Source organism: Chironomus tepperi, unplaced genomic scaffold (assembly GCF_022539635.2).
Source record: "Chironomus tepperi strain 1889 unplaced genomic scaffold, CSIRO-AGI_Ctep_v1 contig_67, whole genome shotgun sequence".
NCBI classification, from domain to species: Eukaryota; Metazoa; Arthropoda; class Insecta; order Diptera; family Chironomidae; genus Chironomus; species Chironomus tepperi.
In genome coordinates this window covers 750,049-772,667 of record NW_027226189.1, presented here as the reverse complement: position 1 = coordinate 772,667, position 22,619 = coordinate 750,049, and the positions used below count along the sequence as shown (strand labels likewise).

At 31.6% G+C, this 22,619-nt stretch overlaps 7 protein-coding genes across 11 annotated transcripts; 4 read left to right on the top strand and 3 right to left on the bottom strand.

Annotated features, from left to right (window-relative positions):
* Positions 1-8: 8 nt before the first annotated feature.
* senju (UDP-galactose transporter senju) lies at positions 9-1,758 on the top strand. Its single transcript, XM_070653094.1, has 4 exons — positions 9-177; positions 233-350; positions 450-1,272; positions 1,329-1,758. The coding sequence occupies exons 1-4, from the start codon at positions 90-92 to the stop codon at positions 1,425-1,427; spliced, it is 1,128 nt and encodes a 375-aa protein (XP_070509195.1). The 5' UTR covers positions 9-89; the 3' UTR covers positions 1,428-1,758.
* A 19-nt stretch (positions 1,759-1,777) lies between these two features.
* Acn (apoptotic chromatin condensation inducer acinus) lies at positions 1,778-5,593 on the bottom strand. 2 transcript variants are annotated; one of them, XM_070653093.1, is made up of 6 exons: positions 5,456-5,593; positions 3,624-5,406; positions 3,336-3,558; positions 3,136-3,277; positions 2,962-3,077; positions 1,778-2,795 (listed from the first exon to the last, which is right to left on the bottom strand). In XM_070653093.1, exons 2-6 carry the CDS (start codon positions 5,363-5,365, stop codon positions 2,547-2,549), a joined length of 2,472 nt encoding a protein of 823 aa, XP_070509194.1. In that variant the 5' UTR covers positions 5,366-5,406; positions 5,456-5,593; the 3' UTR covers positions 1,778-2,546. The 2 variants fall into 2 exon arrangements, with proteins under 2 accessions (XP_070509194.1, XP_070509193.1); XM_070653092.1 differs by having other exon boundaries at positions 3,624-5,382.
* A 407-nt stretch (positions 5,594-6,000) lies between these two features.
* On the top strand, positions 6,001-7,866 carry LOC139100490 (mitochondrial import inner membrane translocase subunit Tim17-B-like). The gene is made up of 3 exons (XM_070653091.1): positions 6,001-6,135; positions 6,229-6,395; positions 6,488-7,866. The coding sequence occupies exons 2-3, from the start codon at positions 6,252-6,254 to the stop codon at positions 6,869-6,871; spliced, it is 528 nt and encodes a 175-aa protein (XP_070509192.1). The 5' UTR covers positions 6,001-6,135; positions 6,229-6,251; the 3' UTR covers positions 6,872-7,866.
* A 345-nt stretch (positions 7,867-8,211) lies between these two features.
* On the bottom strand, positions 8,212-10,240 carry tilB (touch insensitive larva B). Its single transcript, XM_070653056.1, has 7 exons — positions 10,231-10,240; positions 9,998-10,165; positions 9,722-9,922; positions 9,131-9,270; positions 8,926-9,026; positions 8,580-8,810; positions 8,212-8,527 (listed from the first exon to the last, which is right to left on the bottom strand). The coding sequence occupies exons 1-7, from the start codon at positions 10,238-10,240 to the stop codon at positions 8,212-8,214; spliced, it is 1,167 nt and encodes a 388-aa protein (XP_070509157.1).
* Positions 10,241-10,843: 603 nt separating this feature from the next.
* LOC139100556 (uncharacterized) lies at positions 10,844-12,431 on the bottom strand. The gene is made up of 2 exons (XM_070653182.1): positions 12,036-12,431; positions 10,844-11,979 (listed from the first exon to the last, which is right to left on the bottom strand). The coding sequence occupies exons 1-2, from the start codon at positions 12,331-12,333 to the stop codon at positions 11,117-11,119; spliced, it is 1,161 nt and encodes a 386-aa protein (XP_070509283.1). The 5' UTR covers positions 12,334-12,431; the 3' UTR covers positions 10,844-11,116.
* A 28-nt stretch (positions 12,432-12,459) lies between these two features.
* On the top strand, positions 12,460-13,546 carry LOC139100557 (uncharacterized). Of its 3 annotated transcripts, none has more exons than XR_011545449.1 (5): positions 12,460-12,645; positions 12,700-12,825; positions 12,884-13,050; positions 13,112-13,198; positions 13,276-13,546. XR_011545449.1 is itself a non-coding variant. In XM_070653183.1 (5 exons), exons 1-5 carry the CDS (start codon positions 12,518-12,520, stop codon positions 13,385-13,387), a joined length of 624 nt encoding a protein of 207 aa, XP_070509284.1. In that variant the 5' UTR covers positions 12,460-12,517; the 3' UTR covers positions 13,388-13,546. The 3 variants fall into 3 exon arrangements, 2 of the variants coding, with proteins under 2 accessions (XP_070509284.1, XP_070509286.1); XM_070653183.1 differs by having other exon boundaries at positions 12,884-13,054; XM_070653185.1 differs by having other exon boundaries at positions 13,112-13,546.
* A 212-nt stretch (positions 13,547-13,758) lies between these two features.
* LOC139100614 (uncharacterized protein CG7065-like) lies at positions 13,759-15,385 on the top strand. 2 transcript variants are annotated; one of them, XM_070653297.1, is made up of 3 exons: positions 13,759-14,518; positions 14,578-15,110; positions 15,329-15,385. In XM_070653297.1, exons 1-2 carry the CDS (start codon positions 13,772-13,774, stop codon positions 15,103-15,105), a joined length of 1,275 nt encoding a protein of 424 aa, XP_070509398.1. In that variant the 5' UTR covers positions 13,759-13,771; the 3' UTR covers positions 15,106-15,110; positions 15,329-15,385. The 2 variants fall into 2 exon arrangements, with proteins under 2 accessions (XP_070509398.1, XP_070509397.1); XM_070653296.1 differs by lacking the exon at positions 15,329-15,385 and having other exon boundaries at positions 14,578-15,200.
* The last annotated feature ends 7,234 nt before the right edge of the window (positions 15,386-22,619 follow it).

Here is a 22,619-nt window from a genome sequence, read left to right as displayed (position 1 = left end):
CATGCTAAGCATGCTAGCGCATGTTATTTGAAATTGTTTATTAAGTGTAAAATGTCTTTAATATAGGATAATTAAATAGATTTAAAGCCATGGGCAAGACAAACTGGAAGGAGTTATTCCCCACGAGGACGAGCGTATTCATATTCATTGCGTATATGTCATTGTTCGTTGCTCAAGGTAAATTATTAAATTTTTTGTTGAATTTATTTGACAATTTGTGCATTAATTGCAGGTATTTTTGTTACCGCAAGTCAGGAAAAGAATAATTCATATAAATACGACACTGTAACACTTGTATTACTAACAGAGGCTTTAAAATTGATAGTGTCATGTATTTTATATTGTCGAGAGTGAGTAATACTTTTTTATATAATTAACTTGTCCTACATACTTAACATACATACAAATTAAGTATTCATTACTTATTTCCCTTATATATTTATTTGCAGAAACACAGCTCAGTCACTTGTTACAAATGTAATCAAAGGATCTAATGTATTGATGCTATATTTAGTTCCAGCAGCTCTTTACTGCTTATACAATAATCTCGCTTTTCATAATCTCTCAGTCTTTGATCCCACAACGTACTATTTATTATTACAATTTCGAGTAGTCATTACCGGAATCTTATTCCAAATAATCTTTAAAAAGTATCTAAGTCGTAAGCAATGGATTTCCTTAATATTATTGACATTAGGATGTATGATTAAACAAGTTAATTTTGGTGACCAAGCTATAAGCAATGGATCAAAGAATGAACAAGATGAGGCTATTATTTCAAAGAATACTGTAGGATTTGATCTCAGCATTAATGCCGTTTTTATTCTTATTCAAACAATTTGTTCCTGCTTAGCGGGCGTCTACAATGAGTATTTATTAAAGAACACCGGACAAGACATTAATATTTATATTCAAAATGTATTCATGTATCTTGATTCAATTTTATGCAACGCATTGATATTATTAGTGCAAGGAAATATTTTAAGTGCCTTTAACATTGAGAATCTCGCTGAAATATTTCGTCCACACGTTTTCATCATTATGGTCAATAGCTGTGCAGTTGGAATCATAACAAGTTTCTTTCTCAAATATTTGAACTCAATTTTAAAGACATTTGCAAGCGCACTCGAATTAGTTTTTACTGCTGTTTTGTGCCGTATGTTCTTCTCAATACCTATTTATATCAACACAATTTTATCCATTGCCATTGTCTCGATTTCTGTGTACCTTTATTCACAAAGTCCAGTCGTTAATTTACCAAAAAGTGATGCGGTAAGTTCTTCCTTTAATGCATACATATTTTAGACTAATTTTGTATTCATTTGCAGAGTGCCAAGCGCGATTTTGAGGACAGACGTGCGCTTTTGACTGAAGAAGACGAAGATGATATTTTGCAGATGAATGAAGTTATTATTAAGAAATCATAAGGTTAATAATTGACATCGATTTCATTGAAAACAAACTCATCAATCAATTATCTTAAATTATTAATCAGCATCTAGTTTGTTATAGAATTGATTGAGAACTAGATCGATGTTTAGAATTGAAACCATATAACAGCAAAATTGAACATTTATATGCTTTTGATAATAACTTTATTAGAACCTGCTGACGAAAAAAATTGTAAGGTTTTAAAACTCCACTAAATTGAATTTATAAGGTTCTCAATCATTTCGATGCAACGAATTTTAGTCACGTTTTTACCACTTTTCTGAATCAAATTTGTTTGCATTTAAATTATTAACACAAATTGAACAAATAATAAATTAAACAACAATTTTTTGAGCATAAAACTTATACTGAATTCTTTATTTTGAAACTCTTTCAATTCAAACTTATAATCAATTTTTCACAAACGATTTTATGTTGCGTGAAATTAGTTTTATATTACTCAAAACTGTTAAACTCTCCCACGATGAACACGAGCACATTTTTAGTTAAATTCATGATTTCGCTTTTCAGTATGAAGAAGTTAAGATAATGTAGGTTGCATAATTATTTTATTATTATTTGCGTGTCTAAATCATTATTTCATTCATCCTCAAATCCTTATCCAGACAATATTATTTTGTCATAGTGTACGCGGCGCGCAGGAAATTCAATTTTTACTTCCAGTCCAACACTATAGATCCGTCAGAACACTTACTCCTCATTTATATTATACCTCATCTCATACAATTTCTTATTCATTATTCTGGTGTATAGAAGAAAAAAAGAAGAAAAAGCAAACAGAACCAAAAATTTTGATGTTGTTGTTTTTTGTGTATAAAAAAAATTAATCTTAATGGGGGAATATTAATCAAAGATTTGTTAATGGTAAGCTTAATGGTTATTGTTACCCTAATTCAAAGAAATTTCTTATCAAAGATCAAAAAAAAATTATATTAGAACAAACTAGAAATTAAGGAAATGCACTCGCAATGGAATTAAATTGTTTTTGTTACTAAAAAATTCGCAAGTGCTCAAAAAAAGATATTATTTTTGGGGCAAATCTTGAATTAATGGGCTTATGAGATAGAAATAGACAAATTAGAATTGATAGATTCTTAACGTCGATCATATTTTCGATTTCTATCACTTCTATCTCGGGATCTTTCACGAGAGCGACGTTTATTGTCCCGTGAACGAGATCGTCGGCGATCTCTATTCTTTCTTTCTTCCTCTCGTCTCTTTTCTTCTTCACGCATTCGCTGTTCTCGTGCTTCGCGACGCTCTTTTTGCATTTTCACCACTTCTTCCATGCGACGATTATGTTCAGCAATATTTTTCAAACGTTGTTCTTCCAACTCCTTGATCTAAAAATTAATTTATTTTATTAATAATCTCCAATGAAAATTTATTTGACATTTAACGGTTATTTGAAATTCAAATGTCTGTTCAGTAACTCTATTTCATTTTTGTTCAGTTCATTTGAATTTTAAAAACCCGTTAAATATTTTGAAAACTTAAAAATCAACTTACTCGCTCTTCTGATAATGGCATCCAGTAAATGAATGGAAGGGCTTTAGATTTTCTGAACAAATCGTCGAGTAATCTTTGTTGTGGAACAGGCGTTGCGTCTTTTTGCTCTTCGCGAACTGTAATAATTAATAAAATTTAGATATTTTATAAATAAAGATGTAATTTTGGACATACCTGGAGACTTGCTAGCGCTGCGGCGTTTAACAACTTTCTCTCTTTGTTCTGATGATCGTCTACGACGTCTATTTTCCCTGTCCTCATCCCGTTCAGTTTCTTCCTTCTTGCCGACGTCCCATTCGCGAACACGACGAGAATTCTGTTAATTTAATTAAATTAGGAATCGGATTTCAAATAAAATTAAAGTAATTAATTACCTTCGAGCGGTCATCGGGTTGGGATTCTTGTTTGGACCACCCAAAGCTCTTTTCAGGCTTCGTTTCGCGACTTGATGTTGCGTCATTTGTGATGCGCTCTCCCCTCGTTGCCTCGATGACTTTATTCATCTCATCTTCAGTTGAAAACTCAACATTTAGAGTCTTCAAGTTGTGTTCAGGCCATTTGACACCATGCAATGCGTGTCGTGTTTCAACGGCCTCACTAAATCATGAGATAAAAAATATATTAAATGACGTGGTCAAAATAATTAAAAATTTTTAACTTACTCTTCTGTTTTGTACACAACAAAACATTTCGATTTAATTGCGTCTATCCAAAAGTCTTCAATTTCACCAGTTCTAGCGACCAATGCTTTGACAGCCATAAATGTCAAAGGACGAACTAAATTCGTTATGCAAATAATTCTTGAAGTTTGATTTTTTGGTGGTGTTGGTGGCGCTGCTGGTGGTTCCTCATTTGTAAGAACTGATACTTTGCGTTCCTTTCCTGCACCATTTGTGACAATTATTGTTGGAGATATTTGACTCCTTTCAATAGCTTTAGCTATTTGCTCATTTCGACGATCTTCTTCCTCTTCTTGCTTCCTTAATCGTTCTTTTAATAACTTTTTCTTGACATCACGATCCTCAGACGTTAATTTAACGCGTTGACGTTTCTCTTCAGGTTCAGGTGATGGACTACTAGCAAGTTTAACATCAACTGGCTGAACTTCTTCCGTAATGACATTTTTAAGTGAATCTGTAGTGATTGCAATGACTGGTTCGTCGTCAGTCTTTCTTGCGCCCCATTTTCTCTTTCTTTGAACTGGCTTGTCATCGCCAGTAACCTTTGGAGGCGATTTACGGTCAATTTTGGTTGCAGTCTTAACTGGCATTTCTTTTTTCTTGTTCAAAATCTCTGGTGATTCATCAACATCCATTTTATCTACAGTATCATCATGAATTTCTCCTGAACTGGAACGTGAACGTCTACGTTTACTCTCAACTTTTTCAACTTCTGATGAATTTGATCTGGATCTTGATCGTGAATCGCTTTGATCTTCTGTTGGCAATTCTGGTGCTTCTTTGGACACTTCGTCATCAACTAATGATTCATGTTTGTCATCTATTTCAGCACTAACGACTTCATCATCGCGACTACTCATGTCTTGGTCTTTATTTTCAACATTTTTATCATCAGCATCATTACTTTCGTCTTGATTGTCAGCTTTGACTTCTTCATTAACAGGTTCCTTGTCATTATTGGACTGTAAATCCTGTTCAATTGTTACTTCACTTACCTTTTCTTTCACAATTTCTTCGGATTCTTCAGTTTTTTCCTGCTCTTTTGGCTGTTCAGGTTCGATTTCTTTAATCGGTGATTTTGGTTCAATCTGTTCTGGTTCTTTTTCCTCACTTTCCGGCTCTTTTTCTTTTGTTTCCGGCACTTTTTCTTCTGTGTCTGGAGTTTTTTCCTTTTCTACCTTTTCGGCCTCAACTTCTTTAGTTTCAGGAGTTGGTTCGTCAGCAACAACAGTCGGTTCTTCTTCCTTTTCTGTCTCTGTATTACTTTCAGCAACTTCAGGCTCTGGAGATTTTTCTTTTTCTAATGTGGTTGAGTCCATAGTGGATGCATCTTGTTCATCATTTGTTGTTTGGCTATTTGCTGATTCCTGATAATCTTGTGAATGTTGTTCTTCCTGAATTGGACTTTGTGCTGCAGCGCGCCTGCCTCGACGTGGTCTTGCTGGTGTTTGTTTCTCTTTCTCTTTTTCTTTTTCTTCAACAACTGGTTCCTTTGGTTTCCTGCCACGACCACGACCTCTTCCGCGACCCTTTTTCGGACTTCCATAGTCTGAATCATTGTCAGATTGCTCAGACGATTCATCTGAAGCCTTCAATAAATGGGGCGGAATCTCATCAATCACTTCTGCATCAACTTCTTCAGTTTTTTGTCCACGACGTGTTCTACGAGCTGCTGGCTTCTCAGGAGAACTTCCCGACGTAGTTCTATTGCTCTTTCGCGGCATTTTGGATGTGCGGCAAACTAGACACAAATTTTTTGTGAAAACTTTTTATTTGATGCTTTTTTGTGTTTGTTTTAAGTTATTTTTACTCACTTTGATATTTCTATGATTATTTAATGTCTTATGAAGATAGATGTGATATTTTAGATAGCTAAACTAATCAATTTATTATGATTTTATTGAAATTAAAATTTTTTTATTTTTAAAATTTTCTCAAAAGCATTCTCTGAGTTTCTCAATGTTCTAAAAAATTAATATTTGAATTTATATTTTGACCGTTATTTTTTATCAAATTTATTTTAATTATTAGAATGATCTTTAAGGATTTGCAACTTAATTTTGACTGAAGTTAATTCATTCTCATTATATACTATATTGGCATTTATTAGGTACTTTAAAGTTATTGAATAACAAATAATAGTTTTAGAACTTAATTTAACGTATACTACATATTCAAAAGTATACTTTAAAGATTGCTAAACTTTTTACGCGGATACTTTTGTTTATTTATCAATTTTCTCAAATAATAGATTGTGATGACATGCTGTAATTGAGCAAAACTTCATGAATCATTATCATTAATTATTTAATGACTGAATTTAGTTGGATAAACAATTTAAAATTAATTTGCGTGATGTTAAATCCGTGTCATTGATGGGATCATCAAAAGATAATTTTTAATTTTTTTTTTCATCATAAATATTTTTTGTAATTCTCACGAATCTATCGACATTTAAGCGACTTATCGACTTCTAGTTAATTAAATTAAGCAGGTAAAATCTGTTAAAATCAAAATAATCTATATTCACGCAAGAAATGATGAGAAAAATTGAAAATAAATTTTTGAATGTCACATTTTTTCACAGGAAAACAAATCAATCGACTGATAATGGAAGAATATTCGCGAGAACCATGTCCTTATAGAATAGTTGATGACTGTGGCGGTGCATTTGCCATGGGATGTATAGGAGGAGGTGTATTTCAGGCAATAAAAGGTTTCAGAAATGCTCCGTCGGGACTTCAGCGACGATTTGTGAGTAAAATTGCTCATTTGTGATGCAATCGTTTGCTTTATTTTTGTCCTCTTCAATGTCTTATGACTGTTTGTTGTTATTGCGTTTATAGATTGGCAGTATCACATCAATTAAAGCTCGTTCACCGATTATAGCAGGAAATTTTGCTGTTTGGGGTGGAATGTTCTCAACAATTGACTGCACATTAGTACATTTTAGGAAAAAGGAAGATCCATGGAATTCAATCATTAGCGGTGCAGCAACGGGTGGAATTTTAGCAGCTAGAAATGGTGTAGGTGCAATGGCGGGATCTGCAATCATTGGCGGTGTATTATTGGCTCTAATAGAAGGAGTTGGTATTCTCTTTACACGATTATCGGCCGAACAGTTCAAAAATCCATCACCACATGATCAACCGCCACAAGATCCATCAGTTTTAGGAGATCCAAATAAAGCCGGATTTAGTTTTGGACAAGCACCACCAAGCTATCAGTAAATAATCGAAAATTTTTGTTTAGATATTTGATACAGAAGATTACAAATTGTGTGCAAGTGAATAACATTGTGAGTGATACATAAAGTTAATGATTGTATGATTGAATAGCATCTGAAGATTCAATTAAAAAATCTTTGCCAAAAACGAGGAAAGTTGTGGGAAGTTGTAGCAATTACTGTTCTTATTTATTATTACAAGCTTCTCAAATCTCAATAAAAGCGTATTTTCTACAAGGCTGACTTTACATCTAAGTTTTGAAATTTACCGGTCAAAAAATATTTAAAAAATAACGGTCGTAAAAAATTCAAACTTCTCGAAAATTCAAAAAAGGAAAATACGTTACAAAAATGACACGTAGATGTGATAAAAATGTCCAAAAATTATCTCTGATTAAATGATCAATTGTTACTAAATTAAGTCATTAATCACGAAGTTAAGATTTGGGTTAAAACGAAAGAAATTAAAAGTTAAGGATTTAATTAATTGACTAATCAGACATGAGATGTGTGTATGTGCGTAAGACTGTGAGCGAATGTGTGCTTGAAACCTTCTTGCTAGACTACAATAATGCGATATAAGGAAAACCAAATTTTTGTTCCTTTATGAGACTAAATGAGAAAAGAATTTAACATAATTGATGGATATACTGTCTCGTTAATAGAATTATAGTCTGTTTATTTGAAAAGTAGCTAATAGTAAGCTGCTCATAAAGTAACAAATCTAGTTTTTCTTCTCCCCCCCTTAGATTTCTGCAATCCGAAGATTAAGTTGAGAATTACAAGAAAAAAAGTAATTTTGCGATTAATTTAGTTATATATTGATTTCCATCTTTTTTGTACATAGCAAATAGAAAGTTTTGGAAATCCTTCAATTTTCTTTTTTACACAAAAAATTACAAAACAGTAAAATGAATGTCAGATGTAAAATCAGATTTTTGTTTTGAGTAGTTTTATCTAAAAATTAAATAAATACGCGATAAGATCTTTATTAATAAATTAATTTTGTTTCATTTCTTGATTTGTTCCTTTTTACAGGAATCGATAAAGATTTCAACGGTTTTCTAGGATTCAAATTTTTAACGGATTTTTACAATTTAAATGGACTTGTCTGAAATGAACTCTATCGGACTTTAATATACAAATGAACTGAAGTAAAATGAACTTCCAACGGATTTTTAAATTTTAAATGAACCAAACTGAAATGAACTTTTTTGAATTTTAATAAACTGAACTGAAATGAAATTTCTAACGGATTTTACAAATTAATTGGAATGACTGACAGCATGTACCGTCCACGTGCAAATTTCATCTCATTTTTATTATAGAAATTAATCACAATTTTCATATCAATGGGGGAACTTCAGATTCATCAACACAAATATTTCTTATATCAACAGCTTCTTTTAATTTTCCAAATTTTTCATTAGGCTTCATTTCAATCGCCTTCTGCGTTCCGCAATTTTTCACCGTAACAGCATTCTCCATATTTAATTTAGGCATTACAATCAGCAGGTGTCCTGTAATTTGCGACCTTTTCGACGAACATTCATCAATTCGAACCTCATCGTTGAGGGCCATCTGAAAAATCTTTCTTTTTACAGTTACACGAACATAATTCGGTTGGACGTCAACATCAATTAATGAAGTATCGAGAAATCTGAGGGAGAGAAGATTAAAACAAAGAAATAAGATGTAATTATAAGACTTACTTATAAACATGCAAATTCAATTCGTAACGGTCTATTTCATCGGAAAATGTGAAATCCAATTTTGGGAGATTGAGACAGTACGGACGTCCAGAATCATTAAAAAGTTTCGGAATGAATTTATCATTCTTTTGCTCATTTATATCAACTTTATTATTTCTGTTGGCAAGACGTGACTTTTCTGCTATTTCTTTTCTCATTTCAGGACAATGCTCACTTTTCATATTCCAAAATCTAAAAAAGAAAAGAAATTATATTACATAGCAAGCATGACTGTAGAGAGTGAGATGAGGAAAATTGGAATGTGATATGAATTGATAAAGTCACAAAATTCACAGTATCTTCTTACTCTTTCAATTTTTCTTCATCATCAAGATCAACATTCTCCATTGATTCAATCTCATTTTGAACTCTCAATTTCTGTTCGTCACGCGATATTTGATATTGTGCCTTTGAATAATAAATTTTAATGTCAATTTGTATCATCGATAAGAGAGTCAAGAATTGTATATATATTGCATTAAATTAATACTCTGTAAATTTATCTTTCTTACCTGTAATTGAATTATTTGACGTCTATTCTCATCAAAATTCTTTTGAGCTTTGAATCTCTCGCATCTTGTTACATCTCTTCCATCTAAAACCTTTAATTGTGGTAAGGCGACGATGACATAATCGCGATAACAAGGGTAATCTAATTGTTTAGGTAAGAGATTAAGATTTGAGTTGTGTGATAATTGCTGGATTTGTGCATGAGAAGCATCAATGCTATTGAATTTTTAACGGTTTTTTGATTTTTGAATGCTTTTAACGGTTTTTTAAAATTCAATATTTTTATCCAGAACCATACAATTTCTTTCATTTGTAGCAAAACCACACAACAGTCAATATACGAAAAACATTTATATGGTTTTGAAACATAAATTCAGAAAGTTCGTTATTTAGATATCAATTAAAAGCCACAAATTAGCAACATATCAATTCACATGAGATGCACAATGCTAAGCCACGATAAAAAGTGAATGAACTATCGCAGTTTTCATACAAAACGTGCGACGAAAACAAAGACATCCACAAAAAAGTTGTGACACGATGATTGATGATATCAGATAAACAGAATAAAATGAAAAAATGAAAATTCGTACCTGTGCAAGGATTTCCCGTAAGAAAAAGTTCCTCTAAGTGAATATTCGACTGCAAGCTTTCAACGCTTGTTAATTCACCTATGAAATTCAATGTGAGGTCGAGTTTTTGCAACGACTCACACTGACTTAAATTTTCAATTTTCTCGATGTTATTTATTGCAAGATTTAGATACTCGAGCTTTTTCAATTTATTGAGATTTTCTGCATGAGAAGAGAAGTGAAAATCGTGAACAAAGATGAAAATACTTGTGGATGAAAAATGAATTGAATTATTACCAATTTTCTCTATCAAATTCGATTGCATAAGGAGTATTTTGAGCTGACGGCAATAATCCTGTATGTTTTCGATTCTCTCAATATTCTCTTGATGTAGAGAAATTTCTTCAAGGCTAAATACAAGAAGTTCATTATGCTCCGACTTCTTTCTAATCAGCTCCTCTGTTACTGAAATGTGAGATGGGAAATTTCAGTGAATTTAATAATTTTTTTTCTGACATTAACAAACTCACATTTCACCATGATGATACAAGACTGAGTGTAATGATAACAAAATATTAATATAATTTCGTTTGTTGCTATGATACACAAACACTTTTTTTTTTGACTTAAAAACATGTTTCCATGACATTCTTAAATTTCTCATGAAGTTTATAATGACATTTGAATTTTTTTCTCATTTTCTTCATGGCATAAATTAAAATGAGAAAACTTGACAAATTCAGTCTACAGTTCAGCATAATATTTCATGTATCAAATGTAGATCAGCTCTTGTCAGCAATTTATGCATTTAAAATCAATTTCAACTAAAACCGTTACGAAAAATTTAAATTACTGTTCATAAACTCAAGTTCGTTTTATTCCAGTTCAATTTTAAATCAGGAAAAACCGTTGAGTTTAAAAATGCCATAAATTTCAAAAGAGAAAAATCAGTTAGAAGCCAAAAGTTATTAATCACCAAGAACGGCGTTTTAATAAGTCACACAGCATGAAGCCACCAACTTATCATTGCCTCAAAACTTGTTATTGCATAGTTTGATCGCCGAGAAAGTTATGATTCACAAAGTTATTTTATAATAAAGGAAAATTTCCCGGTGAAAGAATTTATCACGAACATTTCCTCTTCTCTATCCCACATCTGTCGGGGGATATATTGCTTTATTGTGCCTTCAATATATGAAATATAACATTTTTCTTTCCTTATATATGTTTTTTTAAAAAGTTTTTCTACTCATTTTACAGTTATGAGATTTTTTTCATCTTTAAAATTAAAAAAGTTTTTCCATCTTTTAGTGTGCATGTATATGATGTATAAGGATATTCAGTATAGTCGTATGTGAAAATATATAATAATAAGAATTTCATTGTAAAAATGTGATAAAAAATAAAATGCAATTTTCAATTATTCTTATTAAACATTTCGGATACGGATTGACTGATTCCGCTGACAATACTCTCATCGACATGATCAGACCTTATTTTCTTTGTGACATATTTTAAGCTTCGAGCTTCTGTCTTGGGTAAATTTTTACGCTTTGAATTTGCAATAGTTTCGTCAAATCCATCATCGTCCTTTTCGTTGACAATGACCTGGACATTTTGGCGCATGCATTGAACAGGCAAGACATCCCATTCTTCATCAGTATCATCAGAATCGTTTGGAAGAATTCGATGATACATTTCGTTCTTTTCTTGCCATTCAACGACTTTTTGGACCGAAATCTTTCTTGACTGAACTGGTTCACAGTTGGTTATGTAATTCTTGATTTGGATCTCATCTTCGTAGAACAATGGAAGTTTTCCTTCTTCATATTTTAAAATTCCACCAGTCTTTGAATTGTCGTTCCAGCGTTCAATATCACGTTCAAGTAATCGATTAAAATGTCTTTCAAACTCCTGTGGCGATGATGCTCTTTTAGCTACTTTTGCATCAACTAATGCTTCACTGAGGCTGAACTGGATGCCGTAGAATGATGTTATCATCAAATCGCCAAATAGGAAGCCTTTATTACTAGTCAAATTGTCTGACATTTCGAATGAAATTACTGAAGCTTTATCAAGACATTGTTCAAACAGCTTTAATGCCAGTGGACACCATAAATTGTGGAAAAGAATTTCTTCTTTGTCGTTAATATAGTCGAATCGAGTAATTGCAGGCAAAACATTTAAGGCTACTTTGTTCATTATTGGAGTTTTTGCAAATTTGATGATTTCTGAGACAGGATTAATGTCTTCTGCTCGTGTTGTGAATAATGAGACGCCTAATAGTGAATTTTTTTAGTTAAACGAATTAATTTCATTTTAATTAGTGACTTACCATAATCCAGTGCAAACAAAAAGTAATAATAACTGTAATTAAACATTTTGATGTCATCAATCTCACAGCGGATATATCGTTTACCGTCTTCCCAATAATATGCAACAATATCGCCTCTTTTATGCTTTCGTTCAGTTCCACTGAATCCATAATTACTAATTTCTGTGACTAAACTTTCTTCTAATGTTTTTCGTGCTTCATCATCCCTTAAATACGGATTGAATAAATGGAAATAGCTCGGATTGATCATTTGAGTCACAATAAATGTTTTTTCGCCATTTTCAGCTCCAGCTTCCATAATTTTTTAATTATTTTAATCACTTTTTGGTCAAACTTAAAAGTTAGGTTGTTTTGATTAGAGGGGTAAACAACTAAACTTTTGTCCCATTTCACCAATGAGTTGCTTGCCCCTGTTCAATAAATAACCTAACTTATAAAGGTATCTGACGCATTAATTCTTAAAATAATTAAATAATATCATAATGATAATGACTGAGAATCAAAAACAGTTTGGAGACTATTGCAGTGGCTGTAAGAAAGACTTTAGTCATGGAGATCGCATCATACTTGCTCGAAATTTGAAGTTTTTCCATTTCAATTGTTATGCACGGTAAGAATCAAGATCCAGTGAAAAGATCCAGTAACTAATAAATTTTCTTTATAGGAAAAATTTCTTCTACAGATGGATAAATTCAATCGAAAGTTACTTCATTTGGCAAGAATCAATAATCGTAGCTGAAGAATTAAATGACTCATTGAAGAAATATTTAACTTTGGTCCTTGATAAGAAGTAAGTTATTTAAATTGTCATTTTTCAAATTTTTTAAATCGTTAATTTTTAACATTAGAGAAGAAGCTGAAATCGCTGCAAGTGGAGACGCTAAGGGAGAGATTCACGAATTAGAAATATCTAAAGTTGTAGATATTTCTAAGAAAGTAGAAGAAAAGAAACAGGCTTGTGGAACTATATTAGACACTACTTTGGAAGAAGAGCGAGTTGCCGAAATGACCGATAGTTTGTAAATTTACTGTAATTATTGATAAATCTCGTTAATATCAGAATTATTTATTTTAAGGATCGAAATAAAAAGCGAAGTTCAAGAATTGAAATCTCAAATCGAGCAATTCGAAAATCAAAAGGATAACGATGAACAGATAATAATGTAAGTTTAGGCATTAAGTATGAATAATGAATAATGAATTTTGAAATTTTATTGGATTGGATGAAATGATTTCGCAGTCAATTAGAAAAGGCCGTTAAAAGATATGTACATGAAATTAACGAATTAAATAGACAAAATTATTTCCTACGTCAAGAAAGTATTCTGTTACATCAAAAATTAAAAAATTAAGTTTTTCAAGCATTGTCAAGAACAAATAAGCAAGGACTGCTTCAAATAGGAACGAAAAATTAGAAATTAAGGATGTTTAGTTCATTTAATTTGATCTGTTTAAAACCATGAGAGAATATGTTTAATATTATTATGTAACAATTTTTGTTTTGAGCCTGAATAAAGACAATTAACTGTATTTACTTCCTTTCTTAATTAAATTATCCATTTCAGAATATTCAATCAAGATTCATAACGGATTTTTTAAAAATCAGAACCATACTTTTAAAACCATATAAATGTTTCAAAGAAATGGAATTGTAAGGTTCCATCAAATAAAATAAAATACAGTAAACATTGAAAATTGGTAAAATACGCACAATCAGTTTAATTTAATTAAATAAAATGTCAGAAGCTTCTGAGAAAAGTTCATCAAAAGTTAATGTTGATGCTAAAATTGATGAGATCCGTCGAGAATATCGATTTTATAAAAAATATGGTGAAAAACATCCATTATATAATACAACATGGAAAATTTTCTGGGAAAGGAGATATACTGAAATTAAAAAAGAAGGAAAACACGACCCTGATCAATATGACTACAAATTCGATTGGGTCAATTACTGGATGAATTATATTAAGGAATATTACTACAATAAAATAGATTTTTACAAGAAAAAGGATATAAAAAGACTTCATCTCTCTCCAATAAGCATTTCGTCATCTGAGGATTCTATGAGCAACAAATCATATAAGAAGGAGAACAAAAAACAAAGCAGAAAGTCATCAAGATACAGTGACAGCAGTTCTGAGGATTCAAGCTACTCAAAAACTCCAAAAAAGTCGTTGAGAAGCATTAAAAGTCTAACACATATTGAAAGCGATGCATTTGTGGATATTAATCCGATATCAAGCAATGAGACAGTTTCATTAATCTCTGTATGTCGAACATTAGCTGTATTAGATTCTGATCTGGGAAGTTTATTGTCTAATAAAATAATTGACTTGATAGGTAAAAGCATCCAGCTAGAGAAAGTTCAAGCTAATTCTAGTGATGAGTTCTTAATGACTAGCGACAATGTTACATTTTTGGAAACTGTCAAGGAAAAGTTGAAGGGCTTAGTTTACACAAATTTATTGGAACCGAAAAAGGTAATTTTAATCTGTCTATTTTGCAATATTCTAGTATTTCATGAATCTTATGTCTGTAGATTCCAGTTGCAAAAACATGCATTCAAAATATTGCAAAACTTGTTCATCAAAATCGACAAACGCCGACAGAAAAGAAGGAAAACTGTCAAATTGTAAAAGATCCAGAACTTACAGAAATTATAGCAAAGGCACTCGCTTCGTTTGGCAAAAATGATGCATTGCCAGAAGAGCTTGAAGTTATTAAAGAAATTTATCTTGAGGAACTCGAAAAGAATATTGAAATGGCTAAGAAAGACAATGTTGAATGCCATCCGTCGTTAAATTTGTCAAAGTCCAGCATTTCTAATTACAAAGATCTCGACGATGATGAACTATTCACGTTATTTAAAAATTTTCCTAAAATGGACGAGGATGAGCAAAATAATTTCATATCATTTATAACGGAAATCGAAGAGACAGATCCAGAGCGTGTTCGTAGACTGCAAGACTTCATAACTAATGGGCAGCAACCAAGTGCTACAATTGTAATAAATGACGATGATGATGACGATTATAATTTCGATGAACTTGTTGCAACAATTAAGTAATTTATGTGAGTAAAAATTATCATTTACGAACCATATTCATTGATATTAGCCTGCGAGAAATCCCAAAAATGAAATCAATTCATGAACATTGCGTATTTTCCACGATAATAAAACTATTTAGAATTGAAATTTCATTTTGTACGATTACTATATTATGTTAATTTAACGATAACTGCGGCATATTTCCAATTGATACCAATTATATAGGCAAATTGATTTTCAGTGAATAATACTTCATTCAACTCATTAGAGCCATGCAGCATAACGTAATTTCATCCCCTAATGAATATTAGATAAAAGAAGATAGCCAGAATGAATAGTATCATTTCGTGCCACATGTCATCAGCAAATTAGATTAGTTTTTCATCCTATGTCACTCTATATACACGTTTCACATCAATCTCTTACGAAATAATGGAAATCTTCGATGATGCTATAAAAAAATATTGTCGGGGACATTTACATATGATGGCTTATACCTGATATGCATGGGATGGGATGGGAGATCTGACTGACACTCTTTAAAAATAAAATGTAAATGAAGACATGACCTGTCTTATTGTACATCATTTGTGGATAATCCCCAAGTGAAATGAGAATTCACACAATTGTGTGTCATTTGTAATTAATGTTAAGGAATAAAAGTTACTCATCGTATTACAAATAGTTCAACGATTCGACCAGTCACAATCAACATTATTCGTTTAGTCGTTGATGGCATGTGATGCAAAGTTAAATACCGTTTATATAAATACTTAGTTAAGGATTGTAAAGAATGATTCAACGTGACATTGCTTATCGTCAAGTATTACAAATAAATCTTTAATTAAGAGTACGAAAAGAGAAAGAAGTGTAGACTAATTAGGAACGTCTACACATTGCATATATGTATGTATATAAATTCTCACAATTTATGTTGTAACTAAATGAAACATAAAAAGTAATTCATTTTTGAAATGTATAGCACGTTACAATATGATTGATCATGTAGAGGAAATTAATTATTGTAAACAATTATTTTAATGATTTTAATTGTTATAACAGGTGCTCATTATTGATAATTTACAGTCTGTAATGTTACTTGTTATGGATATTAATCAAGATTACTTTTAAGTTGTTAGGAACAGGAGAGATTCTGTCCAAATATTGATCTTTAGAATGTGAATGTTCTGAAGTACATTCCCGAGCGACACAAATGTAGAAGGTTTTGCCTTGGAGGTTTTAGGGCGTTGCTAAGCCTTCTTTATTAACATCAAATGGGAGCCGCCTATTTCTGGCATCCATATGAAGATTTAGCGGAGCCTTCTTCACTTGTGTTGCTTGGGATTCTAGATACACTTAGTTCGAAGGCTGAACAATGTTTGAATCGCTAATTGCTTTTTCGCATCCTTTTGACACATGTCAGCCGATGATACCAAAACAAAAGCTGACTGTAAGTAGCTTTTAAAATTCACAATTCAATAATAAAACTGCACAAATAAACAACTTTTCAAGCAAATAAAGTGATTGAATACACAATAAATGTATCCATCGCATATGACTTTCCTTTCATCGAATCATCCCATCCACAAACTTTGACATAAATCAATTTTTTTATTTATTATTTTTAACAAACAATTCAATTTTATACTCGTAACCCTATTTAAAGTCGACAATACCACGTTTGATATAAATTTACGTTGACAAAAGCGATGAGAAGTTCTTTCTTTTTTTTGTGCTGCCAATGTTGAAAATGTATGTCAGGAAACTGTGCTGACAAAAGATATATATTCCCACTGTAACATATTTTGTTGTAAGGAGAGAAAGTAAATATTGAAGGAACAAGGAATGCTTTTTTTAGCTTTAATAGATAAGTTTTTCTGTCTGGATGGGGGAATCAATCTTCCTGCTTTTTATTACATGATTTTTTTTTCGCAATGATCGACAAGCTAGATAAAAGAGGGATAAACGTGTTTTATGTATGATGCATCAGACTTACGAGTTTATATCTTTTTGATGTAGAGAAATAGGAACAAATATGAATAAAAAAATATAATATAGGCCTTATTTCGTCATTTATGGAAATTAAGTATTAAAGTCAGATGAAAGAAAAAAGCATCATAAGTATTGACTTGTACCGCAAAAGAAGAAGATTCTTTTTATGCTTTTATGTTCGTTTCCACAAACCGTAGACATTTAGACCTCCCACTTCTATTCTTCCTGAATGTACTTAACATTAAGAGAAAAGAGAGCATAAATGGGATTGTTTGGATGTTATGGAACTCAATTTAGATTGTAGGGTTCGGACAAGAGCTGTAGATATGCAATTCTTGCATTTTAGGGCACTTAATTACTTATTTCCTTGACGGAGCGCACGAGAGCCCATTGCCGCATTTGAAGAATTTAATTTCAAGCAGTTTTGCATCATTGCTCACACAGTAATCCCAAGAGCTGTTTTTTTTTAGTTGAGAAAAACTTAAGATGCACAGGCCTACTGTTTTCGGCTTTATCTTATAGTTCGTCCAAAGTTTCAGGTCCACCAGTTTTAGACCAACCCTAAAAAATGTAAATTCGTCCTTAAACCACATCAAGTACAAAATTACAAGAAATATTGAATAAAATGAGCATAACTGTAACTTCATTGTTACATAATCTCCAAACGTCCCCAAGGAAACAGAAAAAAAATGTAATAAAAGTTTTCTTTAACACACAAAGTATTTCACATCAAAGTTTAGACATTTAACTGCGTCAAAAGTTTCCCTCAATGATTCCTTACCACAGAGATTTTTTTTTAAAGTCAAAAAGATTCTTCCATTCGGTTTATGCTTGGCTTTAATTTGTCTCGGATATAAAAGAGTCAAAATGTCGAAATGTCAGACTCTTTACTATATTATCACAATAAAAAATCATTCTGTTAGTTACAAGCTTGCAATTATTCTGGTGTCCTTTTCGTTTTCTATTTTATATCTTTCTGATGAGTCGACCGCTAATTAAAAGCTATGGGGATGAAAAAAAAGACTTGCAGGAAGTGGCATTCGAATTGAAATAAAAGAGAGAGAGAAAATATGTTCAATGTGATAACAAAAAAGTGAGACAAGTGCAGCCATTTCCTTAATTAATTCCTGAAATAAGAATTTTAATTAGGATTTTGTGGGATTTCTTTACGTTTTAAAATGTGAATTTGAGGATTTAAATTTGGATAGAAAAGATGTAAACGATTTGAAACTAAGGAGAGTTTTTTTGAAGTCATGGTAACCATAGTGGGCTGTAATTTCATTAGGATTGCTCATATTTTGGTCATATTGTAAGCACTAGGCCCGGGAACCATATTTAGCACGAATAGCACATATTGGTATATCGATCATGACTGGTCCATGCCGGCGTGACTCTGGCATGATGCTGGGCTCAAATCGATTTCGGGTAGTCGCTGGGTCATCGCCACGGCAAGATAAGAAGGTTGTCTTGGCATCAACATCACGGCTGTTTACGGTCTAAGTTTATTACCAATTGAATTTACCGCATATTGCTGTTCGGGAATGCAATGATTGAGAGATTAGATCCTGACAGTAATCAAACATAAATCCTCTAAGGAATATAGATGAATAACTCGACAATTCCCTGCAATTCACGTCATTAGACGAATAAATATTAGTACTTGCGAGAGAAATTTATTGCTTGTGGTTATTGTCCACAATAAGTTAAAATGGAAAGTAAGGAAAAAAATATAGCATTGAAATTAAATGACATTTTTATAGCCTAATACAAACTGGGAGAGAGAAAAAAAAAAAATAAGCAAGAAGAGGAAAAAAAATGTCGTAAAATTTATTTCATAAAAGTTTTACGTGCCCAGAAAATGTAAGCAGCTTCCAACGCCATGCGTTGATGCTAGAATGCAAGATTTATGACAAAAATGCTTTTACGTAAAATGTATTTTTTTTCCCTCATATTACATGTGCAACGATGTGCATAAAAAATGCAGTATTATCATTTATAAATTGATATAAACATTCTATGTACGAGGAATCGTAAATTGTTGGATGCAGGATATTATGCTATATTTAATAAATTTTGACAGTTTTATGAATGAAGTTTTAATTCAAACTAGTTTCAATGTCGTTACATCTTAAACAGTTATATCAAAATGTGGACAAAAAATTTTTAGAGATTAGGTCACAATATACTGACCTTTTGCTTGTCGTAGCTGACATCAACAATTCAACTCTTAAAAGAGTTACCAAACATTTAATTGAGAAATGGATTTTCGTTCCATAACATAAACTAATTGGCCTTCAACATCATGCTATAATATATTGTAAATGGACCAAATAATTGACCAAGGAACTAATTTCACATTATTTCAAATGCGTTATATCCAATAGCATCCAATAATTTAACAATATTTCCTTGTTAAGCTTATGAGTTGTATATGTAAATACTTTATTTCAATTTTTCTGATTCACCATTGTTTTTATTTGCGGTTGGTGAGTGAATGAATGTTGAGTGTCTGCCAGCTGCAAGGATTCTGCATTCTGAACTGGTATAAAACCGCGTGTTGAACATAGTGCCAATTGATTTACGAGTTTCGCAATCGTACATCTTTTTTTTTTAACCATCGTTGCTGATGGCGTCGTGATAAATGCTGAAAGGCTTATTCATTGATGACATCTATGAGGTGTAATTTGGGTAATCTTCAAGAAATATTAAATTGGGTCAGATTGTGTGTTGTTTAAATCTCCGTGTATGGCTAACACCTCATTTGACCTATATTTATGTGTGCCTGTAAATAAGAAGCTCCAATCTTTACGACGTCATAAGCAAATGAACCCAAGCTATTATTTTTAATTTTTAAGAGTCTTTAATCTTTCGATGATTGATGCACAAATTTAAATATGGTAATCTGGACATTATCCTGAAAATTTTCATGTTTTTTTTTTTATATTATTCATTTATAATTGAAATGAATATCATAACGATATCATTTAAATAGTAATGCTTATTACGAAATCACACAATTATTTATTCATGATATAAATTATGCTTCTGTGGCTTACTAATTTGCAATAAACTTTTATCATTAAATGCTGTAGCATTTTAATCTACCATAAACCATATTTATTTTTTAAAAGATTATGACTGTTGTTGAGGTAATTTGGGTATTTCCGATACACATAACAGCTAATCAAGCGTCATTAATTGTATTAAATTTGCATACATACGTTTGTCTTTAAATGTAATTAATATTAAGCATGTGAATAATGAAATCATTTCATTATGGACAATTAATCATACTAAAAGAACTGAAAATGAATTTTACTAATGAAGGAACGTGGAGTTAATTTGATTTTTTAAGCAAAAATCTTGTTCCTTATTTATTATCCGCAATATACAAATGGCGAAAGGTAAAAAAGGTTAAAGAAGGAATTTTTGCAGAAATTGCGTCACTAAATTCTTTAAACATCAATCTTAAGAACGATTTCACTTTGTATTCTTGTTCTATTATGCAAAATAGTTGGTACCCACCGGTTATGAACAGGCATTTAACATTAATCAACGTAAAAATTTATTTATTAAAGAGAAAATCCGACAGTCGACAAAAAAATTGTCTATTGTGGATTACAAAATCAACTAATTTCTTAATTTGCATATTATCTATAAATGTACTTTAAACATTAAGCATCGGCTCACCCGGTCTCATTCCATCACAAAAGCGCGCACAAACGAATATAAAAAAAATTGTTATGTAGCGGTGGATTAGCGAGAGCTTTGCATCTTGAATTGCTTTTGTACACACATACATTCATATTCCCACACGATGCTCAATTTAATTACACCAATGCCTTTTTTGCTGTGTAGTTTTGTGCTCTCTCTCTCTTAAACAACAATTTCATTAAAAATCTCTTATTTTTCTCGCTTTAATGCTTTTTATTCTTCATATATTGTTATGTATGGAAGTGCTTTTGTCGTATTCACTACTGAGGAAATTTAATCTTCTGTTTTGTTCTGTGCATGATGCAGTAACAACTTTTTTTTACGTAACAAGTGTAGCTCAGACCATCCACAAAAAAATTTTTATTTTTTAGTTGAAGATTCAATTCATTTTAATGCAATGCTCTTGAGGTACTTCCATAAAGTATGAATAACTTTTTCATCACGGACAGGAAAATCAGAACAAGTTTCAAGTTGTTATTTTTGTGCTTAATGGATGTTGTTGCTTCAACTTGATGTATTTTTTTTTATTTCACACCACTCTTAAATATTTTGATTAACATTTGGATGCTGTAGAGATAATTAAGATTAATTGCAATGTGTAGTGCAGATTGGAATTTCCTATTTATTCTAGTTTCTAATCTCACGAACCAGCATAAATTGCAACCAATCCTCGATTGTTTCTACGTATTTACAACAACAACAAAGCAATACATTCAAGCTACTAATTATGTTCTTTAACTCCACCGCTTGTTAATGAAGCATTGTTTGCGATATTGACTTTAAAGAAAAAACAAACTAAAAAAGAGTGTATAGAAAGCCCTTCCAGGCAAATGTTTAATTAACCACAACAAAATGATTATTTTTTCCCATCTACTATACTTCTGCGGTACATCGTGAATGGAAACGAAACTTTTTGTAAACTTAATTAAATTTTCATAATTCAATTAAAATCTTCACGATCACAAGAATTGAAAACAACAGCTGAATGAAGACTGAATGAAAAATTTAAGCTGAATTTTTATTTATTTTGAGATATGTCATCTTTGTTTCTGTTCATTTAATGAATGAATAGTAAGAAAAGCATATAAAGTACCAGAAAAGTCTCTAAATCTTACTTCCATTACGTCAAAGAAGAGAAATCTCAAATAATCGGCTTTGCCATTTGAGATATCGACCTTTTATGTCTTTATGCGGAGAATTTTCGACTCGTCATTATGGATTAGTAGATGCTCCAGCATACGCATACATATATGTGAAATAAGAGGACTAACAAACAGTAACAAAAATAACAACAGAAATTCATCCTTTTTTTCCTTTCTCAACATGTTCTGTGCTTTCCTTTCTTATGCTAAATCCCATTTTATACTCACAAAAATTATTTTGTGCAAACATATTTCTAATATGAAGGAGCAATCGAAGTTAGGTATGTCGGCTTGTAAGCCCTACACCTAGATTACGATCAATATATCTTCTGAGCAGCTTAATGCTGAATCAGCCGTCATGATGCTTTCAGGGCAGTTTCTTGTCTTGCCGTTGATACGACGACATTGCGGTCCCCATGCAAACACGTTGTGCTGTTCAGCTTTAAGCTTACGACGATACAAAATTTGGTTCAAAATGCGCCAAATAACGCTTAATTATTGAAAATTTTCTTACCTCCCTTACCATGCCAACTTTTCAACCTAAGTTCTATAGACTTGCCTTTTTACTGTTGAAAATCGAAAAATTTTTCCTTGGTAGCAACTAAGACGTAGATAAAGATTGGAGGAAAATTTCTTGACATGTATGAATTATGTATGTGACATAAGCTGAAAGTACGAAAAAGT

Coding starts and splice junctions, on each gene's coding strand:
- tilB (XM_070653056.1), bottom strand. Junction 9,923..9,997: donor GAATTTGATAGAGAAAATTG/GTAATAATTCAA, acceptor CTTCTCATGCAG/AAAATCTCAATAAATTGAAA. Junction 8,528..8,579: donor TTGAATTTGCATGTTTATAA/GTAAGTCTTATA, acceptor TCTCTCCCTCAG/ATTTCTCGATACTTCATTAA.
- Acn (XM_070653093.1), bottom strand. CDS start 5,365: ATGCCGCGAAAGAGCAATAGAACTACGTCGGGAAGTTCTCCTGAGAAG. Junction 3,278..3,335: donor AACCCGATGACCGCTCGAAG/GTAATTAATTAC, acceptor TTAAATTAACAG/AATTCTCGTCGTGTTCGCGA. Junction 2,796..2,961: donor TGCCATTATCAGAAGAGCGA/GTAAGTTGATTT, acceptor ATTAATTTTTAG/ATCAAGGAGTTGGAAGAACA.
- senju (XM_070653094.1), top strand. CDS start 90: ATGGGCAAGACAAACTGGAAGGAGTTATTCCCCACGAGGACGAGCGTA. Junction 351..449: donor TGTATTTTATATTGTCGAGA/GTGAGTAATACT, acceptor ATTTATTTGCAG/AAACACAGCTCAGTCACTTG. Junction 1,273..1,328: donor ATTTACCAAAAAGTGATGCG/GTAAGTTCTTCC, acceptor ATTCATTTGCAG/AGTGCCAAGCGCGATTTTGA.
- LOC139100490 (XM_070653091.1), top strand. CDS start 6,252: ATGGAAGAATATTCGCGAGAACCATGTCCTTATAGAATAGTTGATGAC. Junction 6,396..6,487: donor CGGGACTTCAGCGACGATTT/GTGAGTAAAATT, acceptor TTGCGTTTATAG/ATTGGCAGTATCACATCAAT.
- LOC139100614 (XM_070653297.1), top strand. CDS start 13,772: ATGTCAGAAGCTTCTGAGAAAAGTTCATCAAAAGTTAATGTTGATGCT. Junction 14,519..14,577: donor ATTTATTGGAACCGAAAAAG/GTAATTTTAATC, acceptor TTATGTCTGTAG/ATTCCAGTTGCAAAAACATG.
- LOC139100556 (XM_070653182.1), bottom strand. CDS start 12,333: ATGGAAGCTGGAGCTGAAAATGGCGAAAAAACATTTATTGTGACTCAA. Junction 11,980..12,035: donor TTTGTTTGCACTGGATTATG/GTAAGTCACTAA, acceptor ATTCACTATTAG/GCGTCTCATTATTCACAACA.
- LOC139100557 (XM_070653183.1), top strand. CDS start 12,518: ATGATAATGACTGAGAATCAAAAACAGTTTGGAGACTATTGCAGTGGC. Junction 12,826..12,883: donor ACTTTGGTCCTTGATAAGAA/GTAAGTTATTTA, acceptor TTTTAACATTAG/AGAAGAAGCTGAAATCGCTG. Junction 13,055..13,111: donor GCCGAAATGACCGATAGTTT/GTAAATTTACTG, acceptor ATTTATTTTAAG/GATCGAAATAAAAAGCGAAG.